This window comes from Mytilus trossulus, chromosome 3, assembly GCF_036588685.1.
Source record: "Mytilus trossulus isolate FHL-02 chromosome 3, PNRI_Mtr1.1.1.hap1, whole genome shotgun sequence".
NCBI classification, from domain to species: Eukaryota; Metazoa; Mollusca; class Bivalvia; order Mytilida; family Mytilidae; genus Mytilus; species Mytilus trossulus.
In genome coordinates, this window is record NC_086375.1 from 60,932,307 (window position 1) to 60,951,037 (window position 18,731).

The following is an 18,731-nucleotide window of genomic DNA, read 5'->3' on the forward strand; positions in this document are numbered from 1 at the left end:
CAAAATATTGCACTTTTTTTAAATACTAAGGCTTTTCTACCTCAGGCATAGATTACCTTGCTGAGGTTGGTAAAACTTTTAGGAATTTTGGTCCTCAATGCTCTTCAACTTCGTACTTTATTTGGCCTTTTTAACTTTTTTGGATTCGAACGTCACTGATGAGTCTTTTGTAAACGAAACGCGCGTCTGGCGTAAATACTAAATTTAGTCCTGGTATCTATCCTGAGTTTATTTGACACATTCCCCATTTCCAATCTCAATCTTATTAGCGAAGGGAAACAGGAGGCAAGTTAATATATACTTCAATTCACATTCAGACGCGTTCTCAGGATTCATATATAATATGTGTAGGATGCATAAACACGCAAAAACGTTCGGTCAGAATGGGGAAGTCAGTTCAATGCACCTTGTCGGAAGATTGTCACATCGTCCGCCTTAAAAAAAAACATTTGCTAAGTCATCTATCCATGCAAACGAGGTCAAAGACGAGTGACATATATCAGAAGTATACTTTTATTTTGTTTACAGTATTCTTTTTAAAAGTAGTAAGCTTAGACCAATTAGTTAACGCATCCGATTTTCAATCAGCATATAGATGGGTTTTTTTGTTGTTGTTTTTTATGGTGTAAATTGTAAATCTTACACAATTCGATATCTATTAAATTTTCTGGGGTAGTTGTTTTCTAAAACTTACACACATACCAAATAGGAATGTTTAATTTAGGAAAACCTTAACAAACTGTTCCATTCTCGGATATTTATCTTTATAGAGAAATCTCACTACTATCACTTCAATGCACTGGCTAAGAGTCATTGAAATGATTACCCATAACATTCTGAGATTAAAAAAAAAGTAACGTTCACACATGAATTTATCCATTGATCAATTTAGAAAGCATTTAGAACCTCATTTTCTAGTGCCCTCAGCCAAAAGTTGACATTCGATGGATTCAGCTTCTCTTTTTATGTCACTTAAGATATAATAGCCCAACGTGTTAAAATTATTTGTTCATCCTTGGCTTTCAAAGTTTTGGATTCGGGCAAAAGCAACTGAAAGCGCACCATACACACCAAATTTAAACACTGTTATTTTCTTTACTAAAAGTCCCAAACGGGTCATTTCATTCAAAAGCTTTGGGCCTGAAGAAGGTAAATCCAAACGCGCTCAGGACGCACCAAATTCAAACCGAATTATATGGGCTGTAAACATATTCTGGAATCAATAGTCGATTGTACAGATTTGAATCAAGGCAAAATCTGGTGCAATGTATGAAATATGAAAATTAAAGACGTAAAATTCTTTTACACGTTTGTAAGCTCTTCATCTTCGTACTTTATTTGGCCTTTTTAACTTTTTTGGATTCGAGCTTCACTGATGAGTCTTTTGTAGACGAAACGCGCGTCTGGCGTATATACTAAAGTTAGTCCTGGTATCTATGATGAGTTAATTGTCAACGCTGTATGCGCTCGCAAAATTAAACTTACTTTCTACTGGTCAGCTTACCATGAATTGTATACGCGCTAGCTGTCGAATTCATATTTACCGATTTGACTCAAATTCTTATATTTGTTTTATAACATACATAAATGTATATCCAAATTACAAAAAAATGGAAATAAACAATTAACAATGCATGGGCTCGATAAAATTTATCAGCTTTTCGTGTGTATTTTAGTCTAGATATCTTCTAATTAATGTTCGAGTTTATCTTCGAAGATTGTTGACGGTCACTATCCAATATAATCATAAACATAGCTATTAAGAAATAGCGACCTCGTGCAACTGGACTTTTATATGTCTGTTTGAATTCGTGGTATTGGTTTAAAAATAATAAGTTAACCATCTTGTTAATCTGTATAAGAATGATGTGTTGTGTATCAAATCAGTCAACGAAATAGTTCACCTTTTTTTCACTTTCAATGTTGAATTTTATTTTTTTTAATGAATGAACACAACTTATACATGCATACCCAATATCTAGCTAATGATTTACATTGCAGTTCACATGAATACGGATTCAATGAGGTCTAATTATTTATTTGAAAGTGAATAATTCACCAGCGATGTATTTTAGATAAAGGAAGATGTGGTGTGAGTGCCAATGAGACAACTCTCCATCCAAATAACAATTTATAAACGTAAACCATTATAGGTCAACGTACGGCCTTTAACACGGAGTATTGGCTCACACCGAACAACAAGCTATAAAGGGCCCCCAAAAAACGAGTGTAAAACAATTCAAACGGGAAAACCAACGGTCAAATTTATATAAAAAAAACGAGAAACGAGAAATTACATTAACAAACGACAACTACTGTTATGAATTTTTTTAATTAGCGAAATATTATATCATTTTTCCGTTTCATTAATGATTGAAGAAAAAAGTTTTTTTTTTGCTATATCTTTTAGATTATGGCCTTTAAATTTTGCATCAAATAAAGCCTCATCAGTAAAAACCATTATAAAAATACAGTGATGTGGTATAATTACCAATGAGCAAACTATCTGAACAACTGGATTTGAATATTATATACAGATAACCACACGGCCATCAGCAATGAACCAAACTCATAACATATAGCTTTAATTTATAAGGCTACAAAAGGATCCTGTTTGACATACTGGGTAATGTGAAACAATTTAAAAGAGAAAAAAACTCGTTTAAACAACCAGCGAAAAAGATGGAATACCTGTTATGTATAAATACATTCATTTAATAATAAATAATCTTTATTCACATATAAATAAAACAAATTTGGTAACAAGCATACACAATTTCGGTTAAACAGTCATTGCATATATATCACGTACTCATCATAAATATAAAAATTGTAACAAACTTATTCTACACAACGCTTTTTATGATAGTCAAGAGTTATAGCTATCATTCAAATGTATAGTTCAATCTGTAGATATTTTTAACATGACGACTTTAAGACCAGTAAAACTCGATATCAAGGGAAATATGCATATCGTAAACACTATTATCAAAACTTAATAGGTCAATACTTTTGTAACCTCTAAAATGACAATCTTTACGTTATATTTAATTTTAATATGTTGATTCCCTCTGTCAATTGTTATTAGAAGCAAGCGTCAAAATTTATGCAGATGGTTTAGTTCCTCCTCCTCCGCCGCCGCCTTTACCTTCTACAATCATCAAAATACCACCAATAATTTCTAGCACAAGGGCGATGATCGATAGAGCAAATGAATAACCAAACTTATAGTCCGTAGTGTTATTTTCCGGCCAATCGTTCACTTCGGCAGCAAACACTATAACGCCGATCAAATAAAATACCCCTGAAATGAAAAGTAATGGTTTATTAAGAAATTGTTTATCTGAAGATTCATTTAAAGTTCATAACATTTATAGATAAACCCGTTTTATTTTTGATAGTATTGATAACAAGTACTCAACGTTTTGACTTTCGATGTTTATTGAATGACAAAAGACAATATCAAACTTTCCTGCAAAATAATATTTCTGAATTGTCCAGATAAAACTTTCACGCGACGTGAAAAAAATGTTAACATATATACACGAATTTTCCCAACGAGGCTGACAATTGCATATTACCCTGATGATAACCTTGAACTTTCCTACAACTGATGGTCAGTATTTGATCGACAATTAGTGCCCTTCTACTGATTTTTACCCAATTTTCTTAAATTCTAATCAAAGTTTATTCGATTAAATTGAACTCTCAATACATCTAAGTTGATAGAAAATATTAACTCGTGGGGAATTGTTTTCACTCGACTTAGAACCCAAGACGGGAAGTAATTGTGACAGGTTGTCCATCTTCAATGGGAAGCCAAAATATTTTTAATTATTAAACTCAATGAAAGTCATATTATCGATTTTCTAGTATAAAGTTGCTTCATTTTGTCATGCCGGGGTCTTTTACTTCTTCTTTTTTTTTGTGCTTTCAAAAACTGTTTATAGCTGTGGCAGGCTTTATGGTTTTGAGCGTTGAGCATTGGTTTTGATGCCGTCGGCAGCTTGTGATTAAGCAAGTAACAGCCATTTAATATCTTCGCTCACCATGTTAAACAAAAATGAATATAGTCTCAACAGCATAACATAATTAACATTAATTATATTGAAAGATAAATACAATTTACCTGTAGCGATGCAGATAATAGCAACTGCAATGGCAACTTCTCCATTCTTTTGACATTTGCTAACAAATATGTACAGTACAACTAGGAAAAAGGAAACTAAAATGCCGAAAAATCCAAAGGTCACAAATGCCTGAACAACACCATACCATTCTGAAACAGATAAAACATAATCGGTATGAATATTAATCCTGTTTTTCTTCTAGATGCAGACTTAAAGGTTACATTTTGATCAGCTATGGTTATTTAATGGGAAAAAATATAACTGATTTTTTTCATTTGGTGCTCTGTTCCAAAAAATGTAAGTAATTCTAATGCGTAAATATGGTTAAATAAGCCAAACTTTAGTTTTTGAATATAGAATAAAATCATTTTTAAGAGTGATTAAAGAAATTTATGAAACGAAGATATTCATTCTTTGATTCTAAATCTACCTTTAATACAGCTAATCAATTGAACAACACGTTTGTTAATTTTAAATATTACTGCGTTTCAATAGAAAGCAATTATCAAAAATATTGTTCTTATTAACACGATGCTTCCAATTCTGAAAAAAAACTAGACGCTCTAACTCACCATTCGCCCAGCCGTCTATAGCTTGACATGCAGTCGGAATATCTGTTTCTCCACAAATTCTCCATAAACCATAATGATTTAGGGTAGCTCCTATATCATCATAAACCCAATCAGTTGTCGTATAGGAAATGCATGTAAATAATGTAGCTATTAACAATAAAATAAAAGCTACTTTGCACAAAATAGATGCTCCCTTAAAATCATCTACCACTCCCATTTTTTATAAATGACCGAGTTGCTCCCGAACTGTAGGTTATAGATTGACACTGTTGATGGCATCATTCTAGTTTTATAAATGTTTGTCGTCAAAACAAATACTTCCACAGCAAAAAACTTTATTATCAATATACGTTGTTAACCAATTCATATAAAGACGGGTGGAATCCATCCTTGCTTGACAACAAACCATAACTGCGTCTGCGTAGTGGATGTTACAACGTTATCTGATTTGCATGAATTGGGTCGGTAATAGAGAAAAATTCAAGATTATAGATTTTTAAATTTTATTTACTATAAGATGATATTCATATTTTTAATTCAATAGTAAACGCCTTCTTAAATTGATAAAGGTTTAAAACTTTTGATAAAACATTGATTAAACATTTATGACTACGTACATTTGCACTTAAATTAACAGCAAATTAATACAAAAATTACTAAGGAATGCTTATTTACATGATATAAATACAACTTTGTGCTTCAATTGTTAGTCTCTTTAACGATATTAAAAAGGCAAAGAAGTAACTAAAATTAGGAGTGCATTTCTTTCTAACCAAAGTGTGTTATAGTTTGTTAAAGGTTAGTTACATGTATTCCCAAAAAGGATAAGGACATCCTTAACCACTATTAAAATTCTGTTGAAAGTGTAGCTGTATTGATTTGTCTCTCGGATACAAACTGCTTAATTCTGGTTAGCAACGTCCTGTGGAAATAATTCAAAAGATTATAAATATGCATAGTGCTGAATGACTGATTATGAATGTATGGAGATATGCTAGGGAGCTTCTTTATCTATATAATTGTTTTTCTGAACCATGCAATGTTTGGTAATGCAGATAGTGTATTTTCTTTCAAAAGTATTTGATTTTGAATGACACATTTCATCACGTTAAATTTAAAATGTTTGATGAATTAATATTTTTCAATAACAAGTGCATTCAAGGTAAGATTCAGACCATGAATAAAAACGTCGATTGAGTGATATTAAAATATTCTCGTCATACTTCTTATAAATATCATTAACAACAAAAAATTCAAAACATGAATTATTCCACCACGTTGCCCATGGTTAATTCTATTAACCTTCTATAGACGTTAAAACTTGAGGAATAAAAAGAAATTTCACTTTGAAAGTGACTTTAGTGAGGTTCACTATGCATGACAAATGTTGATGGATCGAAAGTTGGCATTATCAAGCACATAGTTACAATGTTATATGTCAAAGGATTATGAAATGATATAGCCTCGGATATAGCAGGCACTTATTGCCCAAATATGTCTAAATATCATGTTGGACCTCATATTGATAGATAATTTTTTTTTCAAATTAAGATTTTGTATTACATAATCCTACTAATATGTCACAATAACCCATGGCGAACCAAGAAACAGTTTGTCGGGTATTTTTGTATTATCTGCGACCAGTTCAGCACTCCTCAATTGCATTAGTTTACAACCCAAATGAGGCTATACGTACTTATTTACACTCTAAAGTTGGAAAGGGGAATCTCTCTTGCAATTATTAGTGTTGATAACGTGTGAGCAAAATCACCATACTGCTATGACAAAGTCTTCTGCCACGAGTTAAAGATTGTACTCCGACAGGCACACTTTCAAAATAAAACTCCATACTGTGACTGGCAATTGTTAAGAAATCAAAAGTTAAGAATCGGTAAACAAGATCATGCTATTCCGATTAGGGGACCCAAAAGGCATTTATCTTTTGACACGACATTACGTCAATATTAACGACGTACAAGTGGAATGTTTGTCAGATGTTTGGACTCCTTGATTTTTTACTACGATACATTTTACCATATAACAGCCATTTTTCTTCAATAGCTCATTAAAGATCATATACCAAAACTTAAGCAGATTCTAGAGTTCTTTTCTTTCTATTTGAGAACCAAATACATGTAATACCAATGAAGATACACCCATCTTCTTATTTGTATATTTTTCCGGTCTTTTTTTTTTAAATTAGATATCTCTTCTGCCTTATAGTATTAATTTTAAATCTTTTTTTTCATTTCACGTAAGTACATCCCTTAGCTATACCAATAAAATTACATTCAATAGAAACGAGCCTAAGATATTGTAATACACAATGTAAGTGTGGCTGATATTAGGTCCATCATAACAAATGGACAATACTGGCTGTATTTACACCTCCAACTACTATGTGTACAGACTAATCTGTGGAGTTGGAAAAGTTTTATGCCCAGCATCCGCTAGATATGTAAAAGTTAAATGTATTTTGTGTTTCAGAAAGATATTAATATATTTTGGATTTTGACGGGCATTTTTTTTCCGGTCCTGTAGAAGGTGTTATAATAAACAAACACCTGAATTACATTTGATACTGTCTCCTCAGTAACACCCTTTCAATCGCCTATAGTTGTGTAGATGCATATTGTCTGTCTTTTGCATAGATTAGTCTGTACTTCGGTCTAAACACAACCATTGTTTGTCTATTTGTTTTGATGAACCTTAAGTTTACGCCACATTATGTATGTGACTGTCCCAAGTCAGGAGCCGGTGAATCAGCGGTTGGCGTTTGTTGCTGTGTTACATATTTGTTTTACGTTCATTATTTTGTACATAACTTAAGATGTTAGTTTTCTCGTTTGAATCATACCACATCCTCTTTTTTCTACCTAGTGAAGGACAGCATCTATACAGCAGACAAACCATGTAAAATTTGTGATAGAATAGGCATGATACTGCTTTAAGTGCTAAGGGGAATAACTCTGAAGAAACAAAAAGATATAGAAACACATGCATTGCAGGACGACTTGTTAGTGGATTATATGAATATACCCTGATTTATACACTTCTATTCAAACCGACAAACTTGTAGGATTTTAAAATGTTAGTTTACAAAATAAAACAAAACAGGGTTACATATCACCCTACTCGGTATTTTGTGGTCGACAAAGATGCAAAAATGCCAAGCCTTAGGTTATTTTGGATAGTAATATCGGATTACAAGATAAAATCTACACACAAAAATAAATGTGCACAAAATGTTCAGTGTTAGGTTCCTGAAATAAGTAGTTTTTACAACTCTGTCAGATGCACAAAACAAAACATTTCTTTATCAAATATTTTAATACACCGTAACAACAAAGAGTGTAATCATCACATGCATCAGTCTAGCATTTCTTCTGCACACATTTTGTTTCAAACCATGTCCAGCTAAAGAAATCTTCACATTCTCCAATAACATTCGTGGCTTGTCACAACATAGTATTTCGTATCAGTAAGAACATAGTTTATAACCTTCTAGAACGCAAGATATCTACGAGAGAATGAAGTTATTTTTATTACTAAAATATCAATCATTAGTTCTCGGTGTAAGAGCAACAACTCGGCTTATCCAACGGATATGATTTGAACAACGACATAAACCAGGTGTCACTGTAGGAAGGTTTGCAGGAACTTGGTTGAAGGGTTGAAGACAAGGCAAGAACTAAGTGGACCTGGGAAGAAACAAAGTGATCTCACAGTTACCACTGACTAAACAACAAAGGACCACAGCCAGGATGCACACATCCGTGCTGGATACCTCTCAACTGATAAAGCTACTCAGATCAACATTGAGGAGGGGCAAATAATTCAAAACCAGCAGATAACAGTGATTATCGTCAACAGACGGCAAGAACCGTAAGAAACAAAGGTCACCAACAAATGATAGGTGATGGGATATCTTTGATTAAGATCTACAAATATCTTATATGAAACACTGACTAGAGATGTACACATGAAGATATCAACATTGTCAATAATCGTATATACAGTTTGATGAGAAAGATTTGAGTGAGTATCACGGCACTCCGGGTGACACAAAACAACATAACCGACTTCAGCAATTAAGAAATACAGACATGTTTAACTCCGCCGCATTGTTGCGCCTGTCCCGAGTCAGGAGCCTCTGGCCTTTGTTAGTCTTGTATTATTTTAATTTTAGTTTCTTGTGTACAATTTGGAAATTAGTATGGCGTTCATTATCACTGAACTAGTATATATTTGTTTAGGGGCCCGCTGAAGAACGCCTCCGGGCGGGAATTTCTCGCTACATTGCAGACCTGTTGGTGACCTTCTGCTGTTGTTTTTTTATTTGGCCGGGTTGTTGTCTCTTTGACACATCCCCCATTTCCATTCTCAATTTTATTGAGTACGGAAATAAATAATGTTACAAATCAGCAGAGTAAATGAGGAGGACAGAGAAGGTTTGAATTAGCTCAAATCTATTTTGAGGGAGCAAAGAAACAATCAATAAAGAGCAGAAAAGCATGGAGAGAAAGAGGGAAATAGACAGCAATGTGTGTTTGTTTGTGGAATTATATGCAACTGTTAAACAAATTAGAGATTAAGCTAGCTATAAAACCAGGTTTAGACCACCATTTTGTACATCAGAAAATGCCTGTACCAAGTCAAGAATATGACAGTTGTTATCTATTCGTTTGATGTGTTTCAGCTTTTGATTTTGTCAACTGATTAAATGCATTGGAAGAGGCAGTAACATGACATGTACAAGAATGGCTTTCAAGTCAAAGTAAGCTTCAATAAGGAAAAGGAAGAGCACACACCAAGTTGAACTGAATGTGTAAGGAAAAGTCATTCCATCAATAATTGACAATTCCATCAAGTGCTTAGAAAAGTGATTTGATGACTCTAAAGTAGGTGGCAAGAACAATATCAGGAGAATCAAACAATAATTTTCACATAGAGTGAGGATCATTGTAAAGACAGGTTTATCAGAAAAATCAAAGGCAAGGATATACCAACATGGAATCCTGGCAAGAATATCATGGCCACTTATGTTGTAAAAAATTACATTGAATTACAGTTCAAAAGCTTAGAAGAACCACCAACAAACATATAAGAAAATGGTTAGATGTTCCAACAAATTTTATATATGTTGGGCTGTACAGAAGGACCAACAAGCTAAAACTACCATTAACATCTTGAAAGACATTGCTTTGGTATATCGAAACCCCATCAGAAGCAAAGACAGTAGAATAAGGGAGCCAATGTGCTTGGTCAAGATTGGAATTAGAAAAAACGATCTCTTACAGTGTCACTAATAGTGTGGTATCCTCAATTCAGTTCCTTCTAAAATCAGTCTATAATGCGTTACCAACAACTATAAATATGCACACGGTGGTACCGTACAGTGACCTATAGTTATTCATTTCTGTGTCATTTGCTCTCTTGTGGAGACAATCATGCCACATCTTCAGAAACACCAGATTGTCCCTTGTGCGAAAAAAAAGAATTCTATAAAAGAGGGGCGAAAGACATCCGAGGGATAATCACTCATAGATCTTAATAAAGTGACAACGCCATGGCTAAATAAGTAAAAGACAAACAGACAATTAACAGTACACAAGGCACACCATAGAAAACTAAAACTCAGCAACACGAACCTCACCAAAACTGGGGGTGATCTTAGGTGCTCCAGATCATACTCTATATGTGGCACCCATTGTGTTGCTCATGCAATTAAAAACCCGGTACAACTTGCATTTTCAGGATATAATATTGCTCAAACACAGGGAAGACACACATTACGACACAACCAAGTACATCGTGAATAGAAAAAGAGGAAACACACACATAAGAAACGAAATTATTAAGATCAAGTTTGTGAAGGTGGGGGAACTATGAGAGAAAAGTAAACAAAACATGTAAGGAAAGTTACATCTAGAAATTGACAATGAGGGTCGGTTGAAAACAAAACTTAACGACAAAAGAGATGATTTCAGCTTTCTAATTGTGAACTTTCCTTTTCTATTAGTAGCAACATTCCAGTAGCACCTGCATACGGGGTATATATCTCCTAATTGATGAGATATTCCCATGCTTGCATTTCCTATCATGATTTTCTTGATAGATGGTTGCCCCTCACCAGGGAGCTATTAAACCAAAAGTTCCAAATGGTGAAGTTGAAATCATACCTTCGTAAATTTTACGGACGCCATCACGAGTTGGTTGACCGTAATGGAATAACTGTTTCACAAATGATATCTGATATGTTCCTTACGTCGTAACTACAATCCCCTTCCCTTGCATGAATGTGACCTACCGAATTAGACTATTTACCGGATTTGTAATCACATAAGCAACACGACGGGTGCCATATGTGGAGCAGGATCTGCTTACCCTTCCGGAGCACCTGAGATCACCCCTAGTTTTTGGTGGGGTTCGTGTTGTTTATTCTTTAGTTTTCTATGTTGTGTCATGTGTACTATTTTTTTTCTGTTTGTCCTTTTCATTTTAAGCCATGGCGTTGTCAGTTTGTTTTAGATTTATGAGTTTGACTGTCCCTTTGGTATCTTTCGTCCCTCCTTTAAAGAAGTCATAAGATTGGCAGCTACAAGATCTAGGATAGAAGCTGCAGTTTCTCGATATCATACCAACTAACCATAGACCCGACTTGGTTCTGTGGTCTTCAGACAGTAAGATACTGTAGTAATAATTATAGAGTTCCCTGTGAAGAAAGTGGTGGCTATACTAATGAAAAAAACAGCTACAGTAAAACAGAGAAAACAATATAATAAGCAAGTATTCAAATTTTAAGAAGATGGACAGTTTCTTCAGTAGGATCATGTTATTGTACTTTTCAAAACAACACATGTTAAAATCAAAATACCATTTTAATTCTATGGAGTAGATTAATAACTCAAAAATACATTTTCATCATTATAACTTTATTACTAAAACAAGCTATTGAACAAAACAATTTCCATTTGATAAGTAGCATCTTATACTCCTTATACAGAATGATGGCATTGTTTTACAGCTGTTGATATCCATGCTAAGGAAGCAATTTCTATACAATAAAATTATAGAAAATATCAGAACTTATATGACTGGCACTTCAAACAGATAAATGAGAGTGAATTTCCAATGAAAAAGTGAAAATCTAAATGAAGATTAAAAGGTCTATTGTGAGTCTCATTGGGGTCTAAGAGTGACGTAGATTGACGATTTTTTTTTAAGTGTGACACGTGAAAATCAAATTATTGTGTCGTGAAAACGGGAAATGAGGTCTAGTGGACAAGGGAAACGTAAAAAAATAAGAGAAGTGCTTACTTACATCGTGTAAACGGGATACAGGAATCTGACAAAACAGTATGCAGGATCTGGGATCGGAACCTCCCAATGAGACCCCTCTATTCCTTTAATATGTAAACATAAATAAGTGTTTTGAAACTCATACATCAACACTCACCGACAGGAGAGGCAGTTACATTAATTTTAAGTCATGTAAGTTGGTTGATGTTAACTTGTAAGTTTATGCAGTAATTAAAAGTAATGTATATTTATAACAGGCAAATGTAACAAAAAAAGAAATGCTTTCCCAATTTTGTGAGTAATAAGTTAATACATTCTGGTCAAATAAAAATATATAAATCCCATGAAAAGATGAAAAATGCAAAAGTGTATCAACAAAATCGAAGGTACATGTATAAACAAGAACACACATGTGCATTAATGTTTATTTAATATATTGAAAAATTCAGAGTATACGCACCAGGAAGAAGACATCCAATGAAACCAAAAATACTCCCAAATAATCACTTATTAGGCTGGCTCCTGACAAAATATGAAGTCTTTATGTTCAATCATACCTGAGAAAAGTGTGAGGTAAATATTTGCTGGACTAATGTACAGACTGACAGACAAGTTAAATTGAATTTGGTCTGCTCTCCTGAAATAGGGGTATAATGCACAAAAATAATACTTTCTTTGTGAATTCATACTAATGACATAATTTAGCAATATAGTGAACCACTTTAGTTGAAGTTTACTTTTTGCACTTATAGTAGAAATGTTCTGACTACAATTCATTACAAATGAACTATCATGGTGGAACCAACATGTACATAACTATATGATAATATTATAATGTGGGTTTTTCTAATACTATTATTAGTAAATTAGAATGTTTGCTCCTATATTTAATTACTATAACTGTTTTATTGTTAGTTATATTTACTTATTATATTAAAAAATTATTAAGTTGAGTTTCAAAATTGTATGAACACAAAATTGCACATATAAATGAGAAATGAAATTCAAAACTTTTGAAAATACCAAAAACCTCTAACTGTTTTGTTGTATTACGCATTTTGCTGAATCTTACATGTATATTAAAATTTTCATATAACTTGCTAGACAGACCAAAAATAACCTCATTGGGGATTATATTACAGTATACTTATTTGGGGTGAAATGGATAGTTTACATTTTAACAAAAAAATATAAAAGTTTCCCTAAAAACATTTTAATCATACTCCATCCCTCCCCAAAAACAATTTGAAGTATAACTGGAATCAACAAAGATAACTTAGAATATTCCTGGTTCTGTTAAACAGGGCTTTCTCATGCTTTCACACACACTCATGTAATTTAGGACAAAGTATCAAAGTATTTCATATGTACATACAAATCAGTACCTACAAAATGTCTCTCACTTCTCAGAGAATTCTCTCTATAACCATCCTAAATTATTGTAACCCTTAGGCTCAACTGTTCATGTGACTCTAAGTGCTAAAGAAGCACATTGGTGATTTATTTACAGTTGCAAAATAATATTTCAGCTGTCACTATGACTTGTACCATGTTCATCAAATCCTTCACTTTCTGTTACCAGTGCACGCTCCAGAATTACTCTGCCTTCTTTATATCTTTGGTTATCTTCTGTAGCAAACTCATAAACCCAACCAAGTTTAGCTTCACAGTTTTTACATGAGACATCTCTAACCATGTGACGACCTGTTAACATCACTCTGTCTTGGACTTCACTATAGCTGAGATTCACAACTCTGTTGAACAAAAAGGCTCTTCCAGTGGCACCTGAAAAGTAAAGACGTGTTCAACATGAAACTTGTATGTACAATAAATGCATATAAAAAGTTATTAAAAAATCATATTCTTACATATCAAAGGAGATCTTGCAACAAACATGTACATGTCATTGTGTATATATTGTGTACAAGATATAAGTTTGTACAATTTTTTACAGGGATTTTTTACAAGTTAAAAGTTTTTTGACACATACCTTCTTGCAACAGGTGATACAGGTTTATCATATAAAATGTACCAGTGTAATGTTTTAAATTAAAAAACATACAATTCAAACTAACATTTAGTGCTATTCTCCTTGTCTTCAAACAGGAAATGAGGATACCTGAATGGTTTAAATTCTAATTTTATTATTTTCCTCATACAATATTCATGTCCATACAAAATCTTTTTGTGGCCTTATAATGTTTTTGCATCAATGCTCAGTCCTAAAGTTGTGAAAATGTGACAGAAATATGCAAAGCAAAAGACTGTGTGCTTGCATCATCCATTTTTGTTCAGCAAATCATAAAACACTGATAACTTGTACAAAAAACACAAAAAATCTGTACAAATTATATAATTTGTACAACATTACAACTTGTACACAGCATATACACCATTTCGATCTGATATGACACAAACCAAAACAGACCCTATTTCTTTCAGTATTCCTGTAAGTTTGAGCCACATTTTTTGTTTAATATCAGAATACTTATCTTTATTATTATAGATATTTTACCTCCAACAACAACGCAATCATCGGGATAGTAGCAAATGTGCATCAGTTTAGGGATGACATCAAAAGATAAATGTAGGATAAAAAAAAAATCAAATATTTTGGGGTGGGTGGGTTAAAATTGCTACAAGTTTTGTTTATCCAAAACCAATATTACATATGTCTATATTGCTTAATCAATGTTTTCCTATTTAAGTTAAGAGAGGGGGGTCAGTGGAAAAACTATGTGAATTAAGTTGTTTATCCTACATTGAACTTTTGATGCTGTCCCTTAATATTCAGACTGAACAAAAGGTAATGTAAATTCAGAAATTATTGCAATGTTTTTATTATTGGGAAAAATGCAACAGGATTATAATCGCAGTAATTTAAACATGCATTGTGTAATTTTTTTATACAAAATAAATTATAAAATTTTCTTAAAAAAAACAACAGATGAAAATAAAATTTCAGAACTTCTGAAGAGGGCTTTCAGATCAAGCAAGTAGAAGCTGAATATATGCTGAATGTAATGCACACTAAGAATTTTATTTAGAGGTAGAGTTAATTGAGCTCTGCACTATTACTTAGTAATTCCAACAGTCAATAATGTGTGCAATTTCACCATTAAACTGATTTGCTGTCTGACCTGGAAAGAAAATCTTCATAACTAATCAAAGAGCTGATAGCTCTGATGTGGAAGAAGGTGAATAAAAGGTAACTTGAATTACCATAAAAGCAGCCCGACTAACCCAGCCTACTTTGTTCCATTATTGTTATGACGTGGGTTTTTTCTTCAAACTAGAATGTGTCATAAGTACATGGATTTCCCATCTGTACAATCTTTTAAAAATTCTTTTTCTAGGTTCAGTGGACTGTGAAAATTAGGTAAAATCTTTAATTTGGTTGTAAAATTAGAAAGATCATATCATAAGGAACACATGTGTACTAAGTTTTAAGTTGATTGGATTTCAACTTCATCAAAAACTACCTCAACCATAAACTTTAACCTGAAGGAGGACGGACGAACGGACCAGAAAACATAATGCACATAAATTGGGCATAAAAATAGTAAGACTTGGTATTTGAACGATCTTTATTGGCTAGAAAAAGTGTCATATTTGTATGATGAACTTACATATGTTTTTCTTAAGTCTGTTTGCATGATTCTAGTTGACTAAGTAGTGATTAAATCGGTAGAAAAGATGAACATGTAGCTACCAGACCAGGGTTTATTTTCTTGTGTAAGAATATCAGATGCTTGTTGAAATTTCCAATTATGCACAAAGATGGACCTTAAACAGGTTGGGAACAACACTCCAAATGAGTGGTAACCCTCATGGGAAGAACATTACAACCCACTGTAAAAAATAAGCACCTTGATAGTCATATCATTTGATGAAACTTTTCCCCCAAGAGCTATGCATCTATCAAGTATTAAATGGTCAAAACATGTCAAAAATTGTTTGTGATATTTCTAAACTTGTATCTTCTTAATTAGTTTGACCCCTCATTTAAAAAAAAGTTGTTCCAAATATAATGAATTTTTCCACTTTTAAATTAAAAATCTTAAATTTTTTCCAACAGTAACATGACCCCTTGTTTAAGGGACAGTCCCTCATTTAAGGGAATCCACTCATAATGGAGGGGGTCCAACCTGTTTGTTGGTTTAGTACATGTACATTGTCTTTTAACTAAATGATTTAATTGAATGATTTATTTTTGTGTACATGTATATGTTTTTAATGAGATGATCGAAGGTCTATAAACTATCTGACAATTTTGAAGATCATTGAATGCATTCTTAACAGATTTTTACAATTCAAATTATACTCAATGTTTCCACCATGCATGCCATGTTCCGTGTGTTTTGTCTAAGGGAAATTTAATCAACTATTAAAACATAATATTCAAGTTATTTTTATATTCTGTACCTGTAAATCTTGTTGAGATAAGTTCTGCTCTATTTGTCAAAGGTGTGTCACAGTTGGAACATGAAAAGAGACGAGTACCTCCAATATGTCTTAGAAATATTCTACCCATTTTCCCCAAATCTGTAAAAAAAAATGTATTATAATTATAAGTCAGTGCTTTAGTATATATACATGTACATGATGTAGATACAATTATGGTGCATTGTTTTCCATTGGCGTTATCTTGATTTAGAGTTAATAAGTTTGTACAACACTGCCTCCACTATGGGCTTGGTTGGAGCACTTACCCATGTTACCAGTAATCTCCATGGATTAAATTTCACTCAAATCATTTCACTTCCTTTCATTGTTAGGATTACAGTGTTCTTCCAAGGGGCTTTTAGCATCAGGCTACTATGGGGGTCTCATTGGGGGTTCCGATCCTGGATCCTGCTTACAGTTTTGTCAGATTCTCATATCCCGCTTACACTATAAACGCTAGCAATTCTTATTTTTTTGTCATTTCCCAGGTTCCGCAAGACCTCATTTCCCGTTTTCACGACACAATAATTTGACTTTCAGGCTTACAAAAAATCAGAAATTTGCGTCACCCTTAGACCCCAATGAGACCCAATACTGTGATGCTATTTAAAATGATTTTCTTAAAGATAAGTTTAATGGATGTGACACTTTAACTTTAACTTCTAGAAACAAAATGTTATTTCATAAATTTCTGTCTACCAGAATAATGTAAGAAATTTCAGGAGAATACAATGTACTAAGGAATAGTGAATTAACCACCAATTTTTTAATCAATATTTTCAAGAATTGTCATTTATAACATTTCCAATGTCAAGCCTTGTTCCTCTTTATAAAAGATGGCCCAATTCAGCTGCCTTGTTAACCTAAAAGTCTTTTCATGTCAGAAGGTTTAGTCTTTTTCATGCAAACTTGGTATTTTTTGGGGTAAAATTAGTTTTGCAGCATCAACATGATCAACAAGTTTCGTACATGTTTTCATAAAAAGTTGAATAAAACTATTGACTACTTTTCAGCAAATGCTAGTGAAAATAAGGTTAAAAAAAAAAAAATTCAAATCAATCAAGTAGAAAGAAGTAAAACAAGTGTTTATTAATGACCTACATTTGTACATTGTACATGTACCAAATTAATGAGCTACAAGATTAGACTTTATAGCCCAGAAATATAACAATGGCGGCTTATATACATTTTTTGTAACTTATGCTCAGTTACAATTCAATGATACATTATTGAATACAGATTGTATAAATTTTTATTTAAAATGGCAGGGTCTGCTCATCTTGTATGTGCTTTTGAGTGAATGTTTTAGTCCGATGTATTTTTGTCAGTTACCGCTCTTGGTAGCCATCATAAATGAGTGATGCTTGAATGTGCTCTTAGATTGTGCAGACAAAACAGTTTCAACTTCCATTAATATTGAAGTTGTACCAGACAATAATGTCTGCCATCATGCCATGCAAGCTGCAGGTAAACATTTTTTTTACTTCTTCTTCAGTTCTTATAATCAATCATGAGCTAAAAAGTCTGTTGAAAGTTTAATTATTCTTATGTATCAATATATACTAAACACAATGTCACTGAAGACACAAAATATTACTCTAAAGTTTGTAATTAATCATGTAGTAATGACTTTTTTGCAGTGTCCAATGTTTTAATAACTTTTCTGTAATTGTTAAATTTCAATGTAATAATTGATAGGGGCAGGACCTTTTTCAGCGGGTGTTTTTAAGCTAGGGATTTCAGGATTAACCCTTTTGGGATCCAGGATTTCTTTTTTCAAGTTTGAGAATGTCCGGATTTATTTTTTTTAAATTCGGTACTCCCCTCTTGCTAGAGCCTATAAAATCCTATAAAAGTCTTGAAAAAAACCAACCTGAGTTTTAACATTTATCAAACCTTGTTTCATAATTTACCACAAAAAAGTTCATTTTGTGTTTCAAAATATTATGATGAGATAATGATCAAAATTCATACACTTATCTATCATGTCTATATATATATATGTAAATATTGACATAAAAACATGATTATGAGCTCATTGTTATTTATGCTAAGAGTGGTACGATTTGTAATTGAACTTTCAGAACACTGTTTACCGATTGGAATACTTGATGATGCGTATATTTTTAGGTATTTGGTTTCTTCTGGGTTGTAAACCGTACAATGTTGTCTTGGACTTGTGTGTCCAGCTGAAAGAAACCAAAACATTGAATGACGTACACATACACACGGAACTCCTCTGAACGTTTGTCTACCTAACAAAAGATAAAACCCGAAATCT

General features: G+C 32.9%; 2 protein-coding genes across 2 annotated transcripts; both read right to left on the bottom strand.

The window, feature by feature from the left end:
- Positions 1-2,709: 2,709 nt before the first annotated feature.
- Positions 2,710-5,154, bottom strand: LOC134712018 (claudin-18-like). The gene is made up of 3 exons (XM_063573109.1): positions 4,703-5,154; positions 4,130-4,279; positions 2,710-3,304 (listed from the first exon to the last, which is right to left on the bottom strand). Exons 1-3 carry the CDS (start codon positions 4,917-4,919, stop codon positions 3,105-3,107), a joined length of 567 nt encoding a protein of 188 aa, XP_063429179.1. The 5' UTR covers positions 4,920-5,154; the 3' UTR covers positions 2,710-3,104.
- Positions 5,155-11,616: 6,462 nt separating this feature from the next.
- LOC134712020 (protein yippee-like 5) lies at positions 11,617-18,696 on the bottom strand. The gene is made up of 3 exons (XM_063573111.1): positions 18,547-18,696; positions 16,430-16,549; positions 11,617-13,789 (listed from the first exon to the last, which is right to left on the bottom strand). Exons 1-3 carry the CDS (start codon positions 18,656-18,658, stop codon positions 13,530-13,532), a joined length of 492 nt encoding a protein of 163 aa, XP_063429181.1. The 5' UTR covers positions 18,659-18,696; the 3' UTR covers positions 11,617-13,529.
- Between the last annotated feature and the right edge of the window lie 35 nt (positions 18,697-18,731).

What these genes read in the sequence shown, in the direction of transcription:
- LOC134712020 (XM_063573111.1), bottom strand. Translation starts at nt 18,658, where the DNA reads ATGTTTTGGTTTCTTTCAGCTGGACACACAAGTCCAAGACAACATTGT. An exon ending in ATCATCAAGTATTCCAATCG is followed by an intron (nt 16,550 to 18,546) that starts GTAAACAGTGTT and finishes TTTTTTTTACAG; the next exon opens with ATTTGGGGAAAATGGGTAGA. An exon ending in TATCTCAACAAGATTTACAG is followed by an intron (nt 13,790 to 16,429) that starts GTACAGAATATA and finishes TTTACTTTTCAG; the next exon opens with GTGCCACTGGAAGAGCCTTT.
- LOC134712018 (XM_063573109.1), bottom strand. Translation starts at nt 4,919, where the DNA reads ATGGGAGTGGTAGATGATTTTAAGGGAGCATCTATTTTGTGCAAAGTA. An exon ending in TATAGACGGCTGGGCGAATG is followed by an intron (nt 4,280 to 4,702) that starts GTGAGTTAGAGC and finishes TATCTGTTTCAG; the next exon opens with AATGGTATGGTGTTGTTCAG. An exon ending in TATTATCTGCATCGCTACAG is followed by an intron (nt 3,305 to 4,129) that starts GTAAATTGTATT and finishes TTTTCATTTCAG; the next exon opens with GGGTATTTTATTTGATCGGC.